The 27,826-nt window shown below is 38.5% G+C and overlaps 1 protein-coding gene across 9 annotated transcripts in view; it reads left to right on the top strand.

The window, feature by feature from the left end:
* Positions 1-19,195: 19,195 nt before the first annotated feature.
* The window catches only part of esrrga (estrogen-related receptor gamma a), a 143,961-nt gene continuing 135,330 nt past the window's right edge, over positions 19,196-27,826 (top strand). For 8 of the 9 annotated variants that reach the window (XM_035382053.1, XM_035382027.1, XM_035382073.1 and 5 more), the window contains exon 1: positions 19,196-19,600. In XM_035382053.1, the coding sequence (XP_035237944.1) occupies positions 19,314-19,600 (287 nt within the window). In that variant the 5' untranslated portion in view covers positions 19,196-19,313. Of the gene's footprint in view, positions 19,605-27,826 lie in introns of all 9 variants that reach the window. The other variant, XM_035382099.1, reaches the window with a different exon arrangement.

The following is a 27,826-nucleotide window of genomic DNA, read 5'->3' on the forward strand; positions in this document are numbered from 1 at the left end:
GAAATGTAGTGGAGTGAAAGTCAAAAGTATTGTATGAAAGATACGTCAAAATTGTACTTAAGTACAGTAACAATGTATTTGTACTTCGTTACGGTCCACCTCTGACTATATCAGATTTTCAGTGGTTCAAAAGTTTACATACACTTTGTTAGTATTTAGTGGCATTGCCTTTTAATTGCTGAACTTGAATCAAACACTTGGGGTATCCTTCCTCAAGCTTCTCACATTACTTTGCTAGAATCTTTGCCCATTCCTCCTGACAGAACTGGTGTAACTCAGTCAGACCCAGTTGCAACCAAGTTTGAACTTTCTAGCTGATGTCTTGAGGTGTTGCTTCAGTATTTCTAGATAATTCTCCTTCCTTATGATGCCATCTGTCTTCTGAAGTGCACCAGTCCCGTTTCCAGCAAAAACACCCCCACAACATGATGCTGCCATCCCCATGCTTTACAGTTGGGTTGGTGTTCTTCCTTACCCTTTTTCCTCTATACATAGCGCTGGCCATTATGGCCAAACAATTCAATTTTTGTTACACCTGACTAGAGAACACTCCTCCAAAAGGCTAGGTCTTTGTCCTGGTGATCACCTGCAAACTTCATTCAGGCTTTTTATGCTGGTCTTGGAGTAGGGGCTTCTTCCTTGCGCGACAGCCTTTCAGGCCATGGCAATGTAGGATTCTCTTAATGGTAGATGTAGATACTTTGGTACCTGATACCTCCAAGTCCTTCACCAGTTCCTTTGTTGTTGTCTTGAGGTTCAGTTGAGCCCTTTGCACCAAAGTTCATTCAGGGAGGAACCGGACTTGTGAAGGTCCGATTTTTTTTTTTCTGAGGTCTTGGCTGAGTTGCTTGGATTTTCTCATGGTATCAAGGACAAAAGGGCAGTGGCTCTAAAGGTAGGCCCTTAAATACAGCCACAGGTGCCAATTAACTCCTAATTATGACAATTAGCCAATCAGATGCTTCTATAAAGTCATTACATAAATGTCTGGAATCTTACTGATTATTTAAAGAGACAATCAACTTAGCGTATGTAACTTTTTGACCCACTGGAATTCTGATATAGTGAATTAAAGCTGAAATAAATCTGTCTCTAATCGATTGCTTTAAAATTTCCTCTGATGTGAACAAAGTAGATGCCCTGATTGACTTGCCAAAAGAAATGTATGGTAACATGAAATGTGCAGAGTTGTGAAAAACTGAGTTTGAATATCTTTAGCCTTGGTGTATGTAAACTTTTGGCCTCAGCTGTACGTTATTTCAAGAGCTGAAAGTGTATAGTTCGAGTCACAGCTGGAGAGGGAGGGCTAGAACGTGAATACTAAATTTGGCAACTATGCGTTTTATTAATGGTGATGTATGCAAAAATGCCTCTAATGACTCGAAAACTCGATTCATTTTGATATACTGACTCGAATGTACTGATTCATTTTAATTAATCTAATTTCCCAACATTACTGACAGCAAATGACCAGCTTATTGGGATGGCAGGTATGCCATCCCGCCAAGTTACACCTTGGCGGGGGCATGCCCCACACCTATACAGCACCGAGAGTTTGGCACTTTTCAGGGTTCCCCACAGAAATAACCACAACAGCCACAGACACTCAGCCCTTAAAAACATTAAATTCTGTACATTCTGACCCCATTTCAACAGACAGATTTCATAAACAACTTCACATGTCCACACAATAAAGCCCCAAACTAAGGGGATTTTGCGTTTTCTCCTTCTTCTTCTTCTTCTTCTTCTTCTCATTCTTATTTTTCCTGCTGCCTATCCCACTAATAACATGTCTCCCCATTGGACATTTTACCGACACCCGTCAAATCTTCACCTACACGACCCAATGAAAAACTTGCATACACACGCAAAATACCCATACCTTTTTACTCTGAAACATTTTCAGTACAAACAGCTAGTCCGCCTGTGGCCTAGTGGGTAAGGCTACAGTCTTGGGAACACAGGGTCCTAGATTCAAGCCCAGCTAGGAACGCATTTCTTTAACCTGCTTTTACCCTCACTAATAATTGTCTACTACTTCTCAATTATTGCTTTTGCACCATATCTACCAGCCGTTCCCTGAACGTATACACTGTATTATGACGTACCGTCTGCACGTTCAATTGTTAACCGGCTACAATATTGCAAAGCCATATGGATTCAACGGGAGCTCTTCTGTGCTGTGAAGAGAACTGTGTTCTTCTTTAAAACCACGGACAGGTTTGCTAATGATATTTCACGCATTGCATAGCTATGTCATGGTGCTGCCCTAACAAAGTGACAGACTGGTAAACCTCCGGTTGAACAATTGAATCCCGCCTCGTCCTCAGGCAGATAATTTCCTCTTTTACACTAACGTTCTCTTACGCTTATATTTGCTTTACCAAAACTCACTGATGGCCACCCATATGCATTTCATGACGGCAAATGTATTCCTTTTATTAAAAAGTTACACCAGTTCACCGCTGTGCCATTTCTACTAACTACATTTCTTCACTTGGCTACCGTACAAAACCTTCTTATCAGCAAACGCCACGTTTCTACATTCATGTTACCTCGCCCTGTTCTCTATCTAGCCACATACAAACAATTACTACGTATGTACGTTCTGTAACTCCCCATTAAAACATTACATTTAAAATCATGATTCACTCATAATTATAACTACTAGTACTGAACATGAGAAAAACACAGCAGTGCAATAGATTTCACATGTTACTTAACCATCTACTTTAACAGCTAATACTTCATAGCGACAGTTATATATACCGTTCGATAAGGAATATAAGCTCGCTCATGGTTACTCCATTTACTTCGCACTATACTCCGTGATTATGTCAACCTTCACCTACATGCCCATTCTGCTAAAAACATACTGTTTCAACTACGAAATTTCATAATTTCATCCTAATTTCTCTCACACTGTTATTTTCTCATATGCAAAGCCTGCTGGGACATGTGCGTCTGCTCCTATTCTCCACTATAATGTTTTCCGGTTCTAGTTTAGCAAAACAGCGAAGAGGATTCCTACCTGCAGATAAGCCTATCAAAATGCCTTATAAACCTTACAAACACTAAAAGTGCATCTCCACGAAATAACAGACAACGGAGCAGGACAGAAGGCTACACAAGTTGCGACCTAGGGAGTTATAATTCTACGGGCTTGCTGATTCTTTTGTCAGTCAAGGCTCGTTGGATGGACGTCAAATCCGTGAGTACATACACTGGCCATATTTCATCTGCGTTTCTGATCCGTTTACGCTTACGCCACCGCACCCTTTCTCACAGCCACTGTTTTACATATATAGCAAACCGAAACTGCTGAACGGTACACGCTCATCAGACTGTATACAAATTCACACAACGATAGCCATAATCCACAACCGTTTCTTACAGGGTCACTTCGCATTTCTCACTCTCATAATAAAACGCTTTGCAAAAAGAAATGATATCTCATAAAAAACACGTTTTCATCGTACAAAAATGCCAAGTTACTCAAAAGTATTGATATCAAAATGACGCCAAGTTACGGTACTACAAACAATATAGGCTATCTTGCCTCACCGAAATGACATAAGATGTATTTCAAAGCAATGCTACCCAATATTTCCTCAATTCTTTCAAGTCACTTGGCCCTGTGTGTATACGCATGCACTACATGGACAGGCCAAACATATGTGTGGATGGCTCTCTCACAGTCAAGATTGATTGAATAGGCGTGTCTATGTCCAATTTGTATTGATATATATGTATTTCGCTGCCCAGCCTTTCTGTTGCGTGAATGATAGTATGTTTCTTGGTATAAGTGTGTGTTCGTAAATGTGAATGTAACATGCTGCGAGGGAAATGTCCCCATGGGGATAAAGAAGTTCTCTATGTATGTATGTACAATATGTATTTTACATGCAGTATTTATTGTACGTAGCAAATATACAATAACTTGCACATGTACTCAAATTCAGTTCAGAAGCAAGTATAAACATGTTTTCTGGAGAAATATGCTTCCTGTAGTTACTCAGCAGCAGTTTTGTACATTAATTTCAATGTGTTCCATGAGGCAATTCGAAATATTTGACTCTTTGATCTGACACAAAGTTTGCATGACATTGTAAAATGGTAAGATTACAAAACACAGGGCCAAGTGACTTGAAAGAATTGAGGAAATATTGGGTAGCATTGCTTTGAAATACATCTTATGTCATTTCGGTGAGGCAAGATAGCCTATATTGTTTGTAGTACCGTAACTTGGCGTCATTTTGATATCAATACTTTTGAGTAACTTGGCATTTTTGTACGTTGAAAACATGTTTTTTATGAGATATATTATACATTATCTGGACTATACCATTTCCATAAAATATTAATTCATCTCAGTTATTCACTTATCTTTCTATTACACATATAAATCATTATACATATAATATCAGTTGCTTATCTTATAATCACATATCTAATTTGGGTAAGGGAAAATATAACCGAATACACTTTATGGTCTCCCCACATCTAAAACAGTGCTTCCAGTAAAATTTCACAGAATTGTGACATTCAAATTACATCATTCCAGTTTGAACATGGAAGAAATGGTATAAACCATGTAGCAACTCCTATCATTGCGTTTATTGAACATGGTATACTAAAATAAATCTATTTAATGTTTGAAACCAGATGTGTATGTTTAAGTTGTTTGCAGTACATTATAGTGGTGAACCGATGTAGAGTGGCGAATGTGTTTGTTACCTCAGTTCATTACTCTTGGAACACTTGGCAGTTTATCATAAAGTGCATCCGTTCTCAAGGTACATATTAGTGATAAAGGAAGATGAGTTGTTTGTGCTTTTTCAATAAACAGACACACTTCAGCAAATACATCTATGGAATAAAATTTCCTGACGGGTGGTCTCTTTTGACCTGCACTTTACAGGCAGCAGTGGGAGGTGATGATGATGGTGGTGAGGGTAGGGGAGTTCAACACACTTTATCCTTCTGTCATTGAAAGTGAAGAGTGAGTTAGTGATTTGAAAATTAAGGGTTTTCAGAGTTGACAGTGTGCCATTTTTGTCAACGTGTGTATGAACTACTTCAGACAGGATAAATAGTGTTTTTGCCGGAACTCAAGAAACATTGAATTCATTAAAGCAGCAGATTTTATTTGGAACTTGATGATGCTATGGCATTTGCAGTTTTTTTGTCTGAGGTAGTGTTGATTCCTCAAACCGTGGGTTTGTATTCAGGATTCCACGCAAATCCTGCAATGGTGAAAAAGGCTCAATGAGATTTCCACTGAGGAAATAAAAATGCTAATATGACACTGCACATTAATAGTCTTCTTAAGTAGCTTCTTTTATTCTTACCACCAAAATGGCCTGAAGGTCCCTTGTTGAAACGAGTCTGTATTAAAATTAAGTGAAAACAATCCAGTGGTAGCCAGAAAACTTCCTTCTTTGTTTTGGTTTCTTTTTTTTTTGTTCTTTTTTTTTTTTGCTTTGTGCACAGTGTTTTTTCTCCAAGTGTTTGGGTTATATTTTCTTATTTAAAATCACAGCCACACCTAAGCTACCAAAAGCACTTGTTGGTGGGCATATCCCAAGGTACCCAACAAGATGGTCATTCTCTCCCACACTTTTGTTTGTATCTTGGGGAACTAGCGGTGCAGACAGGGCTCTCATACCAACATGGAGTATGACCAGTAGGATTGGCCTGCAAGAGGCCCCAGCCAGCGTCTCCAGCCTCATTGAAATTCTACCTCTGTCCGCTGCTCTGGAGGAGTCATGAAGATGTAGGGAAACTCTGGATGGAATTGCAAACCTCCCCCCAATCCCCCCCCCCCCCCCCATATCCCACACACATACACACACTCAAACAAATAACCACTCTGTATTCTACCTAGGGACTTTTAGCAGTTTTGTGTGTAGTTTTGCATTGCTGAAATTATAATTTTCTGCCTTGATCAAAATTACTATAAATGTCTACTGTCACCCAGATTATAAAAATCTAATCTCTTTGTGGTTTGTGATAGAATGATCAGCAGCACAGCATTGTTACAACATTAAGCAAAGGGGTTTTCATCAGTGTCAAACTGGCAGTTGAGAAAGTGGGTAAGACCAGATGGGGTGCAGGGAATTAATCCCAGGTGCCGTACCACACACTTCAAAAAATCTGCGGTACTAAACAGGAACAAATTAATTTAACATAGTTATTTGGCTGTGGAAAAGGGCTCTGTGTAAAATATAAACTATATATTGTGACTAAAACCAGCTTCCTTGTAAGTAATATGAATATGGAAAAAGCCTGTAGATCAAATGTTTACCAGTTTTCCTTTTTGATGTTCATTTCTTGTGAAAAATATATCATTGTTTTGCTTATAAATGCTTTAAAGAATTACAACAATTACAAGAACTGACATTACATTGTACTAGCTGGTCTGTTTAAGGTTAGGAAATGGTGGTATGAGGAAATATGCACAGCATTGGTAATCTCTGAGGGCAGAGGGCTCTAGCTGATCCATTTGCAGTTTGCCATGGGTGGTTTGTTATGTCTGGGTGGAAGTTATCTAAATGCATTCAAAAAGACCATACTCTCCATTTGCATTTTATCACAGATGCTTCAAGCCTCATTTTCACCACATCTTGCAAGGCTTGTCAGAAAATTACTTGTTGGTATATTCCATACAAAGCAAAATAATTATTGTTCATTCTATACTGAGACTCTAATTCTAAATTGGTATATTTGTTTTATTCTGGATTTTTATTTGACTATCGCTTAATATTTGAAGAATGGAAAAATGTTGTAAAAATACATTGAAAAAGTTCAGACTTGGTATTTAGTACAGTATTTGCGTGGCATGCTTTCAATCCTTTGTCCATTGTTTTCCTGTAACTAAACTAGCACATACATTGTATTGGGATTCAAAGGATTAACTCCAGCCAATGTATTTTCATATATGTGTGGTGATTGTGGTGTAAAGGCCTAAAGCTTCCTGAGAAACACGGAACGAAGGAAGGACAGAGGCAGAAAGTTGATGTTTTATGTTCTCCATCTCTGGGGCACCCCGATTCCTGTTTCACCATCTGTTCACTCACAGCAAGGCTAGGTTCCTCCAATGTGATTATCCTGACAATAATGGCCCATGTTAATCTGCATGCTTCAGTTCAAACTCACATTGAATGCTTGTGTGTGGGGATGAAGGTTCGCACAGTTCTTTGCCTCATACTGTCTGTAGAGGAACAAACTCTCCGTTCCCGCTAGGACACTACTTTTTAAAACAAAAGGGTTTTTTAGCTGTGTATCTGCTCATGCTAGTGGTACATCTGTTCACCACCGTAATTTGCTGAAAATACCTTAAACATACGCATCTGGTTTCAAACATTAAATTTATTTATTTTAGTATACCATGTTCGATAAATGCAATGGTAGGAGTTGCTGCTAACCATTGTTTGTTCCGTTTGTTCCATGTTTAAACTGGAATGATATAATCCAAATGTCATGATTTTGTGCAATTCTATTGGAAGCCCTGGACAAGAATAATTGGCTATTTTAGATGGAGGGAGACCATAAACTAGGTGAAAAATTAGGTAGGATATGTAAAGTAGCAACTGATAATATAGGTATAATGATTTCTGTGTGTAAAAACATACTGTCATTTTGTTTGTGAGATAATTGGATATTGTATGGAAATGGTATAGTCTGGCCTATGTATAGTATATAAGCAGATAATTTGCTGTCATTTGTGTGGCTGGCAGTAGATGGGCATAATTGTGCGAGTATAATTGATGTGCTGATTTTTTGTTTTGTATATTCAGTGAGCACCATAATTCATTGGACAGTGACACATTTTTTGTTATTTTGATTCTGTACTCTAGCACTTTGAGTTTGAAATGGTACAATGACAATGAGGTTGAAGTGCAGACTGTCAGCTTTAATTTGACAGTATTTTCATCCATATCGGATGAATCGTTTAGAAATGACAGCACCTTTTGTACATGGTCCCCCCATTTTAAGGTACTACTAAGTATTTGTTGAATTGGCTTCACAGATGTGTTTCGTTAGGCAGGTGTATTCATTTGTGTTGTTAGTGAATGCAGAAGAGAGCTGTTGATGTCTAGTCTTGATTCTAGACTTTGCAATTGCCTTTGGAGATTGTTGTTGGGGTGTGACAACATGAGGAAGACAGCAGTGTCGATGCAAATTAAGCTGGCCGTCATCCCGGACGGAGTGTGGCACAGTGGGTAAGGAACTGCGCTTGTAACCGAAAGGTCGCAGGTTCGATTCCCGGGTAAGGACACTGCCGTTGTACCCTTGAGCAAGGTACTTAACCTGCATTGCTTCAGTATATATCCAGCTGTATAAATGGATACAATATAAAGTGCTATGTAAAAAGTTGTGTAAGTCGCTCTAGATAAGAGCGTCTGCTAAATGCCTGTAATGTAATGTAATGTAATAAGGCTCAGAAATGAAAATCAATCAATCAGGAACATTGCAAAAACCCTGGGCATGCTCAAGTCAACAGTTTGGTTCATCATTAACAAGAAAAAAACAATTGGTGAACTCAATTATGTCGAAAGACCCGGTAGACCGAGGAAGACCACTGTAGTGGATGACCAGAGAATACTCTCTATGGTGAAGAAAACCCCCCTGACAACAGCCCAACAGATCAAAAACACTCTCTTGGATGCAGGTGTAGATGTGTCAAAGTCTACCATACGTAGAAGACTACACCAGCAGGACTACAGAGGGTACACTACAAGATGCAAACCACTGATAAGCCTGAAGAACAGAAAGGCGAGATTACAGTTTGCTAAAAAGCACCTAAAAGAGCCCCAAGAGTTCTGGAACAAAGTCTTGTGGACAGATGATACAATGGAAAGAGTGATGGAAAGAGGAAAGTGTGGAGAAAAAAAGGAAATGCCCATGATTCAAAGCATACCACCTCATCCATGAAACATGGTGGAGGGGTGTTATGGCTTGGGCCAGTATGGCTGCCAGTGGAACGGGCTCGCTTGTCTTGATCGATGATGTGACTGCAGACTGAAGTAGAACAATGAATTCTGAAGCCTACAGAAATATTGTATCTGCTCAGATAAAACTTATTGGATGGCACTTCATCATGCAACAAGACAATGACACGAAACATACTGCTAGAGCAACGAAGGGGTTTTTGACAGTCCTTGTGGAAGTGGAAAATCCTTGACTGGCCGAGTCAATCACTGGATCTGAATCTAATTGAACATGCATTCTACATGCTGAAGAGGAGACTGAAATCAAAAAGTCTCAGAAACAAGCAGGAACTGAAGATGGCTGCAGTACAGGCCTAGCAGAGCATCACCAGGGAAGATACCCAGCGTCTGGTGATGTCTATGCATCGCAGACTTCAAGCAGTCATTGCATGCAAAGTATATGTGACCAAATATTAAAAATGATTACTTTATTCTACATTATGTTAAACTGTCCAATATTTTTTGCTGCCCGAAAATGGGGAGGACTATGTACAAAAGGTTCTATCATTTCTAAACGGTTCATCCAATATGTATGAAAATACCCTCAAATTAAAGCTGACAGTCTGCACTTCAACCTCGTTGTCATTGTATCCTCAAACTCGAAGTGCTAGAGTACAGAACCAAAATAAAAAAAAATTGTGTCACTGTCCAATGAATTATGGTGCTCACTGTATATATAAATGTTTGTATAATAGTTGGTGGCACTTCTGTAAATAAAACACCCCTCTTGGGTTGCAAAAGTTTGAGTCTCATCTCCTAGTTCACTGTAAAATCCGCCAACCGACTATCCTTGTAACACTGTCCACCTTCACTCAGGGACCTCTGGGGTTACGTAGCAGAGCATGACATAACCAGACTCATTCTGTACCAAAAGGGCACCCTTTTTCAGATTGAAGAAGCTGACCTAAACACCTTTAACTTAAATTAGACATCTGCTGAAATAAATTTTAAAAAATTTATAAATTAAAAAAAAAATGCACCCAGCACTGTTCTTTACAACCTTTAGAGTAGAGGAAGCAGGAGTGAAACTATTAAGTGTGAGCTGTACCCAGGCCAGTTTGCGTGGGAACATCCCACAATTCAAAAGGCTCTGTTAAGAAACTTGCTGTTATCTGATCCACAAACCTTTTGCTCATCTAGGACTATTGTTTTCTAGAAATCCAGGATGTCCTTCATTCCACGTACAAGTGTCAATGGTGGACCATATTTCTGTGCCTATGAATACTTCACAATTTTTAGTCATAGTCTGAGAAGCAAGAAAATAATGCTATGGCAAGTCACACTCTCACCAGACACACACTGAAACAAGGTTAAACAGGCAGAATAGATGGCATGTGTACAGGGCTTGGATTCCTTAATGTGCTGTCCATAACTTTAACTTGCTATTTAATACATGTTTGCTTTTATCTTCATCAACACAGTTTGACGAGTTCAGCAATCACAAAAATGAAAGCTGTCTTGAATAAAAAAACTCACACTTACATTAAATTTTAAGAAAACGAAAAGGGCACATGCTGATTGAATCTAGGTCAAAGTAATTAATTAGGCTGTCCTTAATCAAAATGCTTGTCAACACTACTACTCCCTCTGTGTTGTTTAGTCTGAAAAAATATAGTTGGGTCATGCTGCAAACAAACAACTAATAACTCACACGCAATGTTAGTCTCAACAGTGTAAGAACCTTTTGATGAACTTGCATTGTAAAGAGTGCCAGGAGATGCTTTTCTCAATATAATTTCAGATATGCATAATTCATTCGTATTATATTGCATTGTACATGGAGAGCTCTTCCGCACTCTGTTATAGTATTTCAATTATAACATGCTTCAACAATACAAATCTACAGAGAGATACGTGATAGAAAAATTTCTTTCCACAAGTTGCTTTTCATAACTTCAGAAGGCAAGTATCACCATGAACTTAAGCAATGATGGAAGGATCTTGTGCTCCCTTAAAAGACTTAAGCCGCGTTTCCACCGCAGGAACTTTACCCCGGAACTAGGAACCTTTTGAGGAACTCAGTGCGTTTCCACCGCAGGAACTAGGGTCTAAATTTAGTTCCGGGGGCTTTGTTTTACCCCCCAAAAGGTTCCTGCTCGGGGGGTAGTACTTTCCGAAAGTACAGGAACCTTTTGGGTGGAGCTTGCAGCGCTGAACATTTCTGATTGGTCGAGTACTCGCAGCATTTTTTTGTGTTTAATTTCAGGCGCCATGTTTAAAAATATGCAGGCGCAAACCGATTTATTTTCATAATAACTTCAAATCAAACTTGTATGTTATGCGGCGCAGTAGCCTACTTTTGGTTATAGCCTGCCAACGTCTTGGAATTATAACGTGTGCTCTTCTGTTCTTGCTTTAGTATTTGTTTTATAAAATGCTAAGCATTCGTGCTGGGACAGCATATTACGTACCAAAAAATTCAAACGGATTAATTTGGTTGCTGAATATTTTCTTCCGGATTTTCTTTGTTAGCCCGTTGTAATTGACTCAAAACGTTTGATACAGTTATGTGAGGTATGCGGTAGTTCTGCGTAATTCACATTGGTGATACAGTAAAAGCAAACTGGAAATCACCTTCCGCACTTTTTGTCAGGGTAAAATAACAGGTTAATTCTAGTAATCGTACCTTTAGCTTTTTCAGACTGCCGTAATTTTGCCATTCTTCAATTCCACAAAAAGACCAGGAAGACTATGGACTAATTTATGGTGCATGGTTCGCATCTGGAGGGCACACTTCGCTGCTCGGCTAGCAGTAACTTTGAAGGAAAGCAAACGGTGGCTGTACCACTACTAATTTAAATTTTCACGCAAGTCCGAGTTTTCGTTCTATTCTTGTCATTTTGCGATTAGCCTATATAGAATTGACGATGAGAAAGTAATCAAACAGCAAATTGTTTACAACGTGTGCATGTTTTCTGCTGTTGTTGCCAGTTATAGGCTACATATAAATGTGAATGCATTCTGTCGCTTTGGATGTCAAGACATGAAAGCGAATGTGAATGCATTCTGTCGCTTCGGATGTCAAGACATGAAAGCGAATGTTCGCATAAAAACATAATGAATGTGTTTGAGAGGATATATAAAACAGTTACAATCTGACTATTGGCCTGTTATGTTATAAATACAAAACTAACCATATATAGTCATTGTTGGTAACCCGTTGTATATAAGTGGAATAAACCCCTCCGGGCTGTCCCGGTTATTAGAAAATAATGTAGGCTACTTCGGTGGTAGTATGGGGTTACAGAAGAAATCATATGACAGATGGACCGACGACAACGTCGCTTTTTCATACGTCAGTGGGCTAATTTGCCTAATCTTCGCGGGACTTTAGACCGCGGTGGAAACGCAGACAACTATGGGCTGAAGGAACCTTTTCGTTCCTGGTAAAGTAGTTCCTGGGACTAAAAGTTCCGGGTAATTTTGGTGGAAACGCGGCTTTAGGCACTGGCCCTGAGACCAGTGGCACAGTCTACAGCAATGCCTTTGGTATTCCAAGAGGCTCAGTCAATAAAGGCTCTCACCACAACCACATGCTGAGATCTACAACCAACACTAAGTTTTGAATTAGTAGACAGTGCTGAGTAGTCAACAGTGCCGGGAAACAAATAAATGTAACCTCAGCAGGGTGTCCGCAGGTAAACTTGGGCTCATATGGTTACTGCAGTATGAGCATCCTCCAGACACCTACTATAGTTATAATCAGTGATACAGGTTGTACCCTGTGTGGTGTATAGTGTGGAAAACTGTCACTTGTTCATGGGTGGGTGTATCAGGGGAGTAAATGCACTTAAACTACTGGAATTGCTGTGTGTACGCAGGTGGCCAGAACTTGGCTCCTCTATAGTCAGGCATCAACCTGTTGTCCTCTTTGCTTCCTTTATTTTAAAAGATTTTCTAACAGCTGATATTCTTGTACAACCCCCCAAAGCAACATATCAAACTCCACTTGTAGTGAAACTTAACTATAAAGGTTGACATTTTGCAACTTTGTAAACGTATAGCAAACTATAGTAATTCACCTAATGGACAAATTCAAAAAGGCAAACGTATCATTCCAAGTCGGCTAACATAAAAGAAAAACACACGTAGTAGCAAAAGGCCCCCTTCTCTTAGACTTCCTTTGTGGGCCCTGTGTTTGAGAATCTCAAGTAGCTCTCTGTTTGCCAAACTATGACGCATGTATGGAGCAGGCTTCAAAACCGAAAACAATCCAATGTGTTTGTACTCCTTTTTAATAAGTACCTGCCTTATCTCACATTGGCAAAAACTAGGAGCTATGATTATTACAGTGCATCCAGTGCAGGGCATATTATGCTGTGCAAATGTCTACAGAGTTTGGAAGGAAACTATTGTAGATTTGTGCAAATATCCACAGGGTCAATTGGACGTTGCTTTGTTTAAATGCTGATATTATTCCTCTACTGTAGGGGAGGGGAGGGGGGATTACAGATAGTCTTAATTGCAACCTCAGATAAGGATTAGAGGGGTCTCCTTTCCAGCCAAAGTGATTTGCAAATACCTGTTCCTAATGCATTAATGTGTATCACATATCAGGACCTGTAATTAGTTCATTCTACACTGAGTGCTCAGAATCTTCTTTTGTGTGCATGTGTATGTGCACGCATTCGCATATGTGTGCGTTTATGCATATTGTCCAGCATAATGTCGCTAAATCTCCTTGGACTTGGATTTCCTGTGCCACAAAGGAAAGTTGTCTTAAAGGGAGAGTGGAGCAGCATAGTTTGATCCCAGCATTGGGGGCCACCAAATGCAAGTGGCAGCAGCAGTGACAGAATCAAAGGAAGGTTAGCCCCCATAAAATGGCATTACCTCCCCTCCACCCACTCACTGTCCCCCAAGCCCAGGGAACCTGTTATCACCTTGCCAAGCAGGGGGTCTTTGAAAATGGCACTTTCTTACATGTGACAGTTGTACCTGTGGATAGACCATTAGATTACTTAGCCCCTTGTTCATTTCCAGTCACTGTAACCTTGTGTTATGTTTTCTTATAACAGTGGTTTGTTTGGCAGAATTTTGTGCTGAGGGAACTGAGAATGCAGTGGTAGCAGTTGTTTAACCCAGCACTGAAGGGAGTTTTTTTTCCCATGGGTTTGGGTAGGTATATGTGTGTGTGTGTGTGGGTATGCGATTAAGTTTGTATGCTTCTCATGTATCCACAGAATATCCATTGTCACCATACAAATAGATTGAATTGCAAATCAGCAATATACTTTTTGTTACAATTTTGGTTTTCACACTAGCACCAAGGTTTGAAAATTTGTATTACCTCCAGTGTATCACAAGTTGTGTGTTTAACCTGCCACGGTGAGCTTGGCAGTAAGCAAAGCACACGACATGGTGTCATCATTTTTTGATGTCATGCTGTGAAACGAGATTTACGTAATTATGAGTAGAAGATGAAAGTGTCCCTTTTTAGCAGCAGGATCCTGTATAGGCAGCATCTCACTTGGAGCAAGTGGCCTCCACTGATCATGGTCATATTCCCCACACTACGCCAGCTGAATGGTCAGATCACAGTCAGTAGCTCCCTCTGTTGCCCACTACTGAACTGCAGACTATACATACATCAGATTCCTGGCCACGTCTGTGTCCTCATTTCAAATCGGCAGACACTCTAGCAACACTCTCTCTCATACCAACTGAATTGTGCAACTACTTTAACCTAATGCAGAAACTATTTAGATATTTAGACATTTTATATATATATATATATATATATATATGTGTGTGTGCATATGTGTGTACGTGTGCATGTGTGTTAGTCATTAATATTTGCAGCATTTATATTTGGGAATGATATTGCAGTTGGATGGTGTGTGGTATTCATGGATGCAGTTATGCACGGCTGTGCCCTGATGAAGCAGTGGAGTGCACAATGGTGTCGCAAAAACCTCAAAGCAGGCCCTTTTCATGGTGTCATTGTGGAGACATGGCAATCTATGCCATATCTACATGCACCACACTTTGCACTGAGATTGTGTCCAAACTGACCACTCTATACAGAGTAGGGAGAGGTAGATCATGAGGGAGTACACTTGTGAGTGTTTGTGTTTGTACAATTGTGTATATGTGCTCAAGTGTATGCGTGTGTTTGCACATGTGATTTTTTTCCACTTTAAAAATGTTCAAGGTCATCATACTGTTGATTCCCAAATACGCAAAATATGTGCAAATAACTTTTTCTCAATGGTGAATTAATTCTGAGACCATGTATCTCAGTGCCAGCATTAGATGGAGTATTCATTCACAAGGTAAAAATCAGAGCACTTGCACAGATGCCAATTACTTACCAACAAGGGAAGAAATAAACAGCCAACATCTTGAATTTATTTAGGCCCAATTTTGACAAGTTGATTTTAAACAACTCCAGCAGCTGCTGCATTGACTGCTTTTCAGGGCCCAGACGGTTGACATGTGACCTAAATGAACTTGCCCGACCCTATTGACTAGTGTGATTGATGCAGCGCCATGTGAGCCCTGGTAATTCCTAGGCAGGTGTCAACAGCTTGTGACCAAAGGGGTCATCATTTTGTTTAACATTTCACATAAAAAAGGCTGCTGATGCAGGGCTCTCGTCATATTAAAATGTGTTCACAATTGAGAGGTCAGGTTTTTTTTGTTCATTGTTCTAGACTTAGTCCTAGGAACTTAGTCCTTTTTTCTGGTATAAAAAAAAAAAAGTTTAAAAAAAATGTTGTTTTTATTTTTCTTCTTTTTTATAAACCTGTTTGGCAAATACATCTTAATGATCGCTGTATTTATGATACCCTTTTAGTGAAGAAAACTTGGAATTTGAATTGAACGGTGACTCACTATTAAATATAAATTTTGATTGAATCCAGGTCTTTGTTTATTAATGAAATGCTAAGCCTGTATAATTAAAGGAAAACATGTTCAGTGATTTGCCTTATCAGAATCCCATTTTCACATATGTTCTTTTTTTTGTATTATGTATTATGAAGCACATTCCAAAAGAAGACAGGGCACTGGAAGCAGGTAGTGCGCCACATTGGATGCAGGCACCCGAATGAAAACCACTAATGAAAAAGAAGAGCGGTTATTGAGACATATCAACACCAGGAGCAATCAGCCCTTCAGGGCTCCGCATGCTTAAGTTCTGATGTATTCATGAAGGTGTCATGGATTAGAGGCTATTAATGGAAAAATAAGGGGTCTTCCAGAATTTGCACCTATTTAATCTTATAATTAACTTCATAATTCCAGGAGCTTGAAGTAGAGAGGGGATAGTGTCTACATGGTAGTTTAGTTACTGTATGTGGATTTATGTTGTAAAAATTGCTCTTAGGAGCAGCATTATTGATACTGTCAATAGTGTTATTTGTGTCTGGAGTGGATGTGACTGATTTGTAGTGTTGTGCATTTCACTTCATGTCCCTTGGAGAGGGCCATCAGAGGGGGTCCCATTAAAATGTTGGGACCCCGTCTTCCCACTGAAGCATTTACACACCCTTTAAGGATAAAGGACTGTGACCGGCACACCTGAACCAGTGTGTTCAGACAACATGCCGTACTCCATAACCCTGCCCAAAGAAGGAAAGCAAGGAGAGGGGGACATGCTGCACTCTGAGAATGGAGCAGCTAGTCTGTCATCACAAGCTTTGTTTGAACAACAGCATCACAAGCTTGTTTCATACACGCATCTCTATGCTGACTGCTTTGTGATGTTTTGAACTTTAATAATTGTGTAAAAATTCTCTTTTCTTATCACTTGTAAGAGGTCTGTTGAATGTTTGTGTGTACAGTATGTGTCTACATGTGTATGTGTTTGTGTGTGTTTGTCTTTCCATATATGCTATGCCACGCTCATCCTCCTCCAATATCTGACACAAAATGAAGTAATAATGAAAAGAAATGCCAATGATAATGGTCATTATTCTGCTTGTGGAAATGATGTTGACTGAAGCTGTAGAAATGCAAGCTTTTTTGATCATAGTAAATCTTTATGTGAAAATGTATACCAATCCCCAGGGATCCACTGGTACACAGGTAGCTCTGCCAATTAAAACACATTTACAATGTCCCTAGACTCACACATTTTAAGACAAAGCTCTTTGAAACATTTCCTTTGCTTCCTCAAAACCATTGTGGAGTTGTGTGGAAATTAAATATGTCTTTTAAAAACTGCACAGTCCAGAAGAATAAATTAGGTGTGCATTGCTTTCTAAACAAAAGTAAAAATTTCAGTGTCTATTATCTTTTCCTGGAAGGACGTTGGAAAGAGGAGAATCTGTTCTGGGTGCATTTACAGATATGTGCACTTGTTTAAGGGTGGGGGTTTCTTTTTTGTTACCCAGTGCAACAGAAGTATGTGTATTCCATGTTTGTGGACAAATACATTATTTATTAATTTTTGGAGATTTGTTTGTCAAGAAATTTGTAGATGTGGGAGCCCACAGTTCGAGGGAAGGTGTTTTTAAAAACGAACCTCTCTCTCTTTTTCGTTCTTTCTGCCCTTTTCTATCCTTTCCTCATAGCCTTAAGCTCAGTGCCTTCAAACTGATTTGAGGCCTACAGTGGACATATTTATTTTTATAGCCATTGGCGTATTGACATTTGTTTCCCAAAGCAATCAAGTGACAAAACTGCACAGTTTTGCAAAAACACATGTTTGTGACTTGGATTCAAATTTGTGTCATAGAATACAGAATGTATCATTAAAGAGGTCCAATGTGGTTCCCACAATCAAAGATACCAAAAGTACTCTTACACCTTAAAAATAATATGAGGGAAACGAAAATAATACTAAGCTATTGAGATACCTATTCTTTAGAGGAATAGCAAGTCATGTGTTGTTAGAATATTAAGAATAACAGTAATGCTTTATTTTCCACGAATAGTGAATTGTGCTGGTTTTGTTATCAAGCACCTGTTTTTGCTTCAGCAACCAACAGCAATTTGTGTATGTATATGAAGGTCGAAATGTTCTCGGTGTATCCCCCGATAATTTGTGTAATATTTCCTTTGAGGATTTAGAGAAGTCACGGTGATTGAATCCATTCTGTGGAGTGTGAATTATCACACGGACATCAAGGTGAAGGGAGTGCCGCTTATCATTATGAAAAATAAAAATGGACATGAGGTTCAAATGCCTTCAAGTAGAAAAAAAAAACAACAACTGAGGGGACAGTTTCACAGACAGCATGACTGTGAGACAATAGTTAGCTTACTGGGGGAGCTTCCGTATTTTCTTATCAGTGGGGAATTGTGGTGCACTGAGAAGCCAGCAATACATTCCCTGCTGCTCGTGAAAATACAGCGTATAGGCGAGGTGTGTGTGGCATGGGGAAAATGTGTCGGAATGATTCCCTGACAAAGAAAATTACTAAAGTCTTCGCAAATTCAAGCAAACTGAAACTGTGCAAGCACCTGGTTGATGTAATATATATTTAATTGAAACTTAATTTTCTCCTTCAAAAGCTAGAGATAACTGTTTTTCTAAGACGAAATACACAATACATGTTATGCACAATAACCTTAATTTGAAAGGAAAGATTTTTGTTTTCTGAGGCCTAAATATAATCTGTTAAAAGACACTAAAATTGAGATTTAACATAGGTTCTATCATAGAATTATATTTTTCATCGGGACATTTCCACTGTTCATTAAAAATTGCATGGCTGTGTTTTAACTTCGCTCTTTCTCTTTCTCTCATAAATACACAACATGTATCCTCACACATACATGCAAACACACACGCACACACACACACACACACACACACACAAATATATACAAACACACAGCTTTGTACTTGGATTAGTCCTAAAGTACTGCTAAAATAAGGTGTTTATTTAAGTAGCTTATGTATGCATTTGTAGGAATTCCACTTCATCTCAGGACAAAATGATCTATCCCCCAAAGAGAAAAATAACAATAAATGGGAGACAAATCCAAAAAGAAAATAACAGTAAACAGATAAATACTGTATTGAAATAACACAATTCTCTAATCATAGTTTGCACAGAGTCCTGCAAGAGGATGTGAAAGGTATGTCTCCCTGTGCCTGACACTGCAAACTGATTGTCTTCTCAAAGAGAATGTGCTGGTTCTTTAAATCCCCCTCCCTCCCTCTCCCTCTCTCTCTCTCTCTCTCTCTCTCTCTCACTGTCACCCTCCCCAATCTCCCTCTTTGTCTCTCCCCTCCCTCTCCACCTGCTCCGCTTCTCTCTGTGAGTATAGACAGAGCCTTGTCCAGTTCCAATTGGCCAGGAAGCCACCAATCTGGCATCTGGATGGGCCAGAGGGACTACATATGCAAAGCCGTACTTCATATTAATGAGCTCCAATCGTGGCTTTAAGTCCTTGATTAGAAGAGTGCAAGAGCTTTTGGTCCCAACTGGCTGTGCCTATAGGCTTGTCATCGGGAGCAAATTTCTGTTAATTGCAGTGCTCTGTCAGGGAGAGAGAGAGAGAGAGAGAGAGAAAGAGAGAGAAAGAGAGAGAGAGAGAGAGAGAGAACTTCGATTTATAGAGGGGGCTTGCTCAAATTATGGTTGCAGTGTGCACATGGATTCGGTAGAACTTTCCCTGCCTGAGTGTTTCTCCTTGCACTCTGAACAAGAGTAGGTAAATTTTCTTTTTATTCATCTTGCATAGGAATGCATGTGTATATGTGAGTGTTGGTGGTGTGTGTTTGTGCGCGTGCTGTGTCTATACATGTCTGTGCTGCGGTGGTAGCCAGTAGCATGTTTGTTATTTTTTGTTATTTATTTGGTCGCTGTCAGGTTGCTTATGAAATCTTTGACATGTTTGTTGGTGTCTATGTCGCCGCTGACAGCCAGCACCGGGCTCGAGTATAAATGCTCTGTACGGTCTACAGCAAAGAGCACTACTACCTGAAACAAGTCTGTAGTTGATTTAATGCTCCCCAGTTCAGGAACCACAACATATAGAAAATTATAATACTACAACTTTCAACCTGTTATTTCCTGTTTTAATATTATAATTTTCTATATGTTGTGAATTTAAGGAGACATGGTCAAGACAAGGGGTGCTGACACACAGTTAATATTTGTATAGCAAATGTGTCTTGTAAGTCTGAGGGCATGAGAGAAAGCAGTCAGGGGGAAAGCTGTCTTAAATGCCAGGAGAGTTAGAATTTCAGACAGGCTGCATAGCATGTGGCCCACAAAATGTATTAGAACTGATACAAATTCACAGAACAAACCATGCAGGGGGACAGTATAAAGTGAGGGACAAATTTTCAGCTCTGGTTAATTTTTCTTAGCTTTTACTGTGGAGCTCCTTCACCTAGTTGAGTGGGAGTTTGAAGTGTAAATTAGAGATGCTGGGAGGTTGATCAGGTTAGTTTACATGGTTATATGTATACACACACACACACACACACACACACATATATGCCCCTTTACATGACCTTATTGGAGTGTAAATGTGCATTATTCATTCCAAATACACACACACACGCACACATATTGCGACTTACTCATTATTGATTAATGCTTCCTTTACTCTTGTTGTGTAATTGAGCATTGAGCAAAAAGACATACTGTAAAAGAGCTTTGGAAGTTAAAATTGCACCAGGTTGCACAATACAAACAATGAAACTATTCACTGCTGGCCTCTTCTATATTAAAGCACAGTTTAGACCTTAAAAGCAAAGTTCCATTCTTGGATTATTAAGAGATTAAAAATAAGGAAGTTGCTAACATATTTAAATTCAATGATAGCGGCTAACCAACTTCTTCCAAGAGCAATGTCTGTTGTTGTGGACTGGCAGCAAGAACCTTAACTGTGACATAAGCATGATGTTATGATAATCATTCCATTAGCAAAATAATTACTCTGCCTAAAACCTTCAATTCATGCTGGAATAAAAATTTTTGTTTAAAATAATATGCATTTGTGAACTAATAGAATGGATATATGTATGCTTAACAGCCAATGGAATTTAAGCTTTTTATTTTGGCTTGTTTTGTTTTGTGTCTATACATCCACTATTTATGCTGAATTGTTGCTTTTCTTTGGTAATCTGAATACTTTGATTGCATAAACCTTTTCTAGAAAATTTATAGATAAAATTGAGTCAATTAATTTTTTGTGAGATTTGAAGCTAATTTAACTCATCATTCTAAAGTATCAGCAAATGACTTTAGCAGCAGTGACAGTGTTTAAAATGAAATCATAATAACAAGTGCTGTTTTACCAATTTGATTATTTCATTCAATGCATTTCCATATAAAGTTAATATTTAATTGACTTAAACATTTCGCTTTATATTCATTTTATTGTTAATGTTATTCAGGTTGTGATGTTGTTTGTTTTCGTAGTTTTCATATTTATATTTAAAATTGAAATAAAAATATAGACATGCATGTCCATCATTTGATTAAAATGCCGCAGGTGTAAAAATGTGAGAGGAGCAAAATTGCAGATGAATTGCAAATAAATTGTTGAACTTGTTGAAAATGTTGACTAATGTATGACCATCAAACATTTCAATGTTTGAAATTAATTGTGAATTTGCCAATTAATTTGCTTTCATTGTTTGTGTAATTCTATTTCTTTATTAAATTAATATGCTAATATGTGTGTGTGTGTGTGTGTGCGTGTGCGTGTGAATTAGAAACACTCTATCTATGTTGTTAATGGGAATAGGTGCTATGGTGTTCTTTAAATATTTTGTCTTTGGGACAGGACAGCTTGGTAAAAAAATTGTTTGATATCTTTTGTTGTGAATTCACATACTACAAATATTACAAATTATAGTATTCTCTGAATCTGCTTATTTTATATTTGTACTGAGGGATCATTCTTTATATTTAGCCATTCATTTGACAGAGGGTATTCCTGTGGGTGTATTTCACTATCAAACAGAAAGAGATGATAAATAGGTTCATCATTCTAAGTCGCTGAGATTGTCCATTCTAATTGTAGCCAGGAGTTTATCCATACCCACTTTGCCCCTTTCAGTTGAGCAGCTGAGAGTGAATAAGACTCTTGGCAGCTTGTCTTTGAAGAAAAGTTGATGATTTTTATGTTCTCCCAGCATGAGGAGAAGGTGGAATGCTGGAGGCAGAGATCAAGAGGAATAAAGAGAGATTGCACAAATTAAATTATTCCTAATCTTTTTATAAAATCATTTACTTCATTCACCCATCAAACAATGTGAATATGAGTCATACAGGTTTTTATTTATTTTTATTTTTTTTTTTGTTTTTGGTTTGTGCATTGTTAATGCATAGAGCCACCCCGGGGTCAGCCTTTCCCAAGTGAAGAGACACATTGCTCTGTTTTACATGTCTCCCACCCCCCCCCCCCCCCCCCACCCCCACCCCCACCCCCATCCGCTGCTGTCTGGCTGCTCATTGTCTTTATTGTAGCCCCACTTATTTGAACGTGAGTGTTGCCACTTCCTCTCGTTTCAAGGGGTCCAAAGCATTCCAAGGGTAATTAACTCCAGTTAAAAGGGAAAACACTTATGAGTGCCCCATCATTCAACAGAGAATGCTGGTCGGGAAGGGCTCTGCTTTTTGCCTTTTGTTTGAAAGGTGTTATACGTACTCCTGTGGATATGCACACACAGACAAACACACACACACACACACACATATGCATGCACACACACACACACACGCACACACACACACAAAGCCTTTGGGAAAAAAACAGTGGGCATTAAAGTTAAGGAAAAAAATTGGTACCTGATAATGCGATTGTCAATTTCTCTGATATATACTCAATCCATCAAGACTTTTCTGACAGGAGTAGATGTGCTTTTATGAGAATTTGAAAGCTGTTTTAAGAGGCATAATACCAGCTGAGACTAGGGCCACAGCATTTCAGAGGTGTGTGGCACAATTAGGAATCATAACCCACCATATCAGCGTATTGACAGAATTAGTAATTAGGAGAATGAGGCCATTACCTTCCTCCTTTTTATTTAGTTTTTGCATTAACCTGTAGACATTCATGTGATATCATCCCTATTGAAATGTATCCTCTTTTTCTCATGTTGAAACTCACTGTCTTGCCATCAGCTTGTCTTTATAAAACAGAACAAAGGATTTGTTAAGGTTGGACATTTTAAAGATTGATCTGTTCTTAGGAAGCCAGTTTCTAACATCTACAAAAGCTTTTTGTGATTCTCAAGAAGTAGTTTCCAAATAGACACATTGTTCATTTATTAGTGGCATCCAAAGCAGCTAGATGGATGCTGTTGTTTTTTCCCAATAGAGATATACAAATTTCGTAGCCTGTGTAAATTGAGATGAAGAGGTAGGAGTAAATTTAGTTTCTGATAGTGTGTAGAGGTGGTGGATAAAAGTTTGTGCTAGTTTGCTCGTGAAATGGGGAAGGCTGATCATGCACAGCCAGGCAGGGTGCAAGTACGGAACTTTACTGTGACCACCAGAGATTTTATTATTCGTCTTACTCACTGCAGGGAACCAAAGATGGTTGTGTCCTCTGTAGAATGTCCTAGCATGTGTGTGTGTGTGTATCTGTGTGAGGGGGGAGTATACTGGTTGCGACTCTATACCAGGAAGGCCAGCACTCTTAAGGTAACGTGATTATGCAGAGTTTGTGCAGTTTGTTTATTTTTTTATGTTCATTGGCCTTGTGTTAAATTGACATTGTCCTGCAGCAAAGGGGGGGAATGATTCGTCACTCTCCATGAGGAGTGACAGTGAAATATTTAGCCTCTCTTTCCCCTTCCGCACTTCATGTGTGCCACTGATGGTGGTGGTGGTGGTGGTTGGAGTGGGGGGTTGGGGTCAGCGCTGCACTTTTTCTGCATTCACCATTCCTCCCTCTCCTCTTCTTTCGTCTACAGTCTTGCCGATTCAGCTGTACACATGGGATATTTTAGGACACCCCTCATATTGTTAAGCATCTCTCACCATCCATTTTCTATATTCAGATGTCTAACACTGCTATCCCTTCTTCATTCCTTAGCAAAATCCTTGATTCCTTGGATAGCTCTGCTCTCCTGTTGTTAGTGAAGGTAGACATGAAGATAGATTAGTTAAATCACTATTCTATTAGGTCAAAAACCATATAAGAAAGTTGTGGAAGTTTTTAAAAGTAAGTCATTAATAAAAATAACATTCTGAGGAGGACACCTCAGTAAAGTAGGGCTGGCTTTAATATTTATGTTGTTTCAAGAGTGGTCCTGAATGTCCCTCCCATTGTGTTGTCAGAAAAGCAATTTAGTACATGAAAGTTCAGCTGTGAAATGGGAAAGATAGGTAAAGTGTTAAGTTAGGCACTATGAATGGTTGTGTTTTGATTTAATTGCAATGGTAAAAGGAAATAAAATATATATTTCTAAAGAAAATTCTGGCAATTGAAAATATGGCATTCTCAATATATTTCCTTTAAAATGGTTTTTATATCCCTTCTTCCTTCCATAGTTTGTGAAATGCTCAGATGTTTCTCCATGAATTAAAAATAACAATTGTGGGACTGAGATTTTTTATGAATGTAAAGGCATGTTCAAAGTGGCAGTAGCATGGCTATGGTTAGGAGAGATGGCAATGAAAAGGCTGCATGTCTTCCCGCGGTAGGTAAAGTAGGAGGATGTCATGGTGCATGGACGAAAGTGTGAAAATCTAGCAGTCTTCTCCCTGGACAGGCGGATACTGGGTGTGTAGTGCAATGAGTTCTTTCCTTACTTGTCTGGACCAATGGGGGAGTGTGGTCTGTGGGGTAGGTGCGACTTAACCGTGCTTGACCACACCGGCTGTTATACGACGCAGCGAGAGGCACGTGTGGCCTGGCTGAACCCCTGTAAGGTCACAAACCCTCCTCCCCTTGCCCTGACTTTGGCGTAAGAACATGAACTGTATAGTTCAGCAAAGGTGCAAACTTGCCTTTTTTACACAAACATTTTTTTTAAACACAGAAAGAAATATACATTTCCCTATCATTCAGATTTTTCATTTTCAGTTGAGGTTTCACATTCAATTATATAAATGTACTGGATGTTTAGCAGATAATATAACCATTTTACTCAGAAGGTTTCAACAAATAATTTGTGCACTGCACAATTTTATACAAATTTTTTTTAACATTTCATTCACTATTTTAATTCATTACGATGCCACTTTCTCTTTCATACGAGCACCAACCGTGTTGTATTTAACAGATCTACAAAATAATATAAAAGTGTGAATTGAAAATGGATAAAACTGCGGAAGGCACATACATTATCTGTTTAAATTCCACTTTAGCAAAATATATATATATATATATATATATATATATCAATCAGTACACAAACTAATCAAATAATAGCAAATTAAATAATCAGTCTTTTTAAAATTTTGTTATTTTGTGAATGTGCTTCCCCCTTCCAATGATGCTGTCCGATTGCACTTTTGGGCAGCTGAGACGGCAAAATCATGTGAGGAAGTGTTCACCCCTGCCTGTCACTTCCGTATATGGTCCATCATATTAAACCCGACAGTCCATCTGCTGCATGGTCTCAACCACTATTGTAACTCAGCAGCATTAAATTCCACCTGTCCCATTAATCATAGCTGAACCAAGGAGGTTAAAGGGACAATTCCTGATAACTAAATAACACAGGATTTAAGAAAAAAAAAAGAGGAATCCAAGCACGCAAGCACCCAGAAATTAATTCTTTACACTCTGTGTGCCCTGCTCAATTGTGCTTTTTTTCCAAATTAGAATCGAAACGGAAACACAGAGGGTGAGCGCATTGCGGTGTATAAGAGAATAAAAGAGATGTCTTGTTTTCTGCTGAACTACATGAACAGTCCTCCCCCCCCCCCCCCCCCCCCCGCCCAGTTTATTTTTGTATAAATTTGTGCATTTACCTTGATTATTTTCTCCACACCACTAACCAAGTAGAAAATGGCACTGGCCTGCTCTGAGGGGCAATTAGCACGGCTGGTGGAACCTGGTCCAGCCACCCATCAGAGCAGGGCAAGAGCAGCGGCTGTAGCCATAACCATGCGCGAAGGCCATCATTCCCGTGTTAGTAAGAATGGCACCTGTCTAATCAATCAAGGGTCTTCCATTCACAGATGGAATAGCAACACTTGAGTGAATAGCTGAGTACCAACATGCTTTCTCAATCTCTCTCTCTCTGTCTCTGTCTCTCTCTTTCACACACACACACACACACACACACAACACTGAGGCGCACGCACAAAGTCCCCAGGCTTAATTCAGCTCATTGTCCTCTCTGCTAATCCTCATCCACGCACTGGCTGTACTTACCCATTTTGACAGGAGTGTGAAATGAGCTCAGGTAGGATCCTATAGGTTTATCCTTTCTCCACACATGGCTCCAGCCCCTCTTTACTGATATTTTTGTTTGTTTTTTATTTGTAATATTACAATTTAATTTTGTAATCTTTGACATTTTTCCTTTCATGCTCTGACATTTGTTTTAAATTTTGATTTTTAGAATATCTCACCCTTTAAATATCCTGTCTTGTATTGGAGCATTTTGGATCAGTTGTATTTATATAATAATTGTGGTAATTAGAATGCATAACCTTATTATTAGCCAGCATTTCTAGCTGTTTTCCTGCAATGTGTGGGACAACACTGATACTGGGGTTGGGAAAAATATATTACAAGGTGGATTAGAATATGAAACCTATACACAAATTATTATTATTATTATTATTATTATTATTATTAGTATTATTATTATTGTTGTTGTTCAGTATGCGCTGATGTGTATTTACCCATTTGCAGTCATGTGTCAGTAAAAATTTTACTCTCTTCTCAGATAGATATTTTCCCATAGCAGTGTATAATAATATTATTATTATTATTATTATTATTATTATTATTATTATTATTAATAGATGCTCGGAAGATGTGCAACCTTGTCTAGCCAGTAATGTCACAAATGATAAAATAGGAATGATGAAGGAACGGATTTTTTATATTTTGCATCAGATTTATCAGTTTGCAAGGAACATGTCAATGAAAGTAAACATTTTAAATGTCCGTCCCTGGTACCAGCAAAACAGTTTGACATTGACGATCTTTATCAACATCTTCATCTACAATCTGCATTGTAAGTCTAAAAATCTGTAGGCTGTACACAATAATAGCTGTTTTTTCTGCTGTACATACTTTGACATATCATTTTTAGCTCTGATTTTTGTATTTTTCATAGTATTTTTTTATTATTATTTGCTAGCCCTCAGCTGATATCTTGAACCCAGTAGTTGAGGCTCATTTTGTGCTTTAATAATGAAGGTTATGTACATTTTGATTCTCATCCAATAACATATGCTTTTTAATATGATAGAATAAAATAGATTTAAATAGAGTTAGAAATGCATCTATTTTTTGAAGTTATGTTGAGCCCATGATTACTTCAATACAAATTTCTTGTGCTTAGGGAGAAAAAATGTATCTATAGATATTAAGAAGCTCGACTGAATGGGTACTAACAAAATAAATAATTTGTCTCTGCCTGTGTGTGTGTGTGTGTGTGTGTGTGTGTGTTTGCATGTGTTTGCATATGTAATAAATGTTTACTCTGGTGTCATAAAATTGATAAACATGTTCTCATGAATATTTTTGAGTGATAATATTGAAATCATTAGTTCTGTGTAGAATTTTACAATTTGAAGTGTGTATTGTGTTGTTTCATTTGTGAAGAAAAGATCATATCAGTGTTTCATGAAAAAATTTGTATAAGATTTCCTCAGTCCCAAGTTTTGTGTTATAATTCTGAAATCATTAATAGCATATTTTAAAAGTCTATGTATTATTATTCCGTCCATTATTGCACTGAAACATCTCCTAAGATAAAGCGCTGGCACAGATCATGGTGT

Source organism: Anguilla anguilla, chromosome 1, assembly GCF_013347855.1.
Source record: "Anguilla anguilla isolate fAngAng1 chromosome 1, fAngAng1.pri, whole genome shotgun sequence".
Lineage (NCBI taxonomy): Eukaryota > Metazoa > Chordata > Actinopteri > Anguilliformes > Anguillidae > Anguilla > Anguilla anguilla.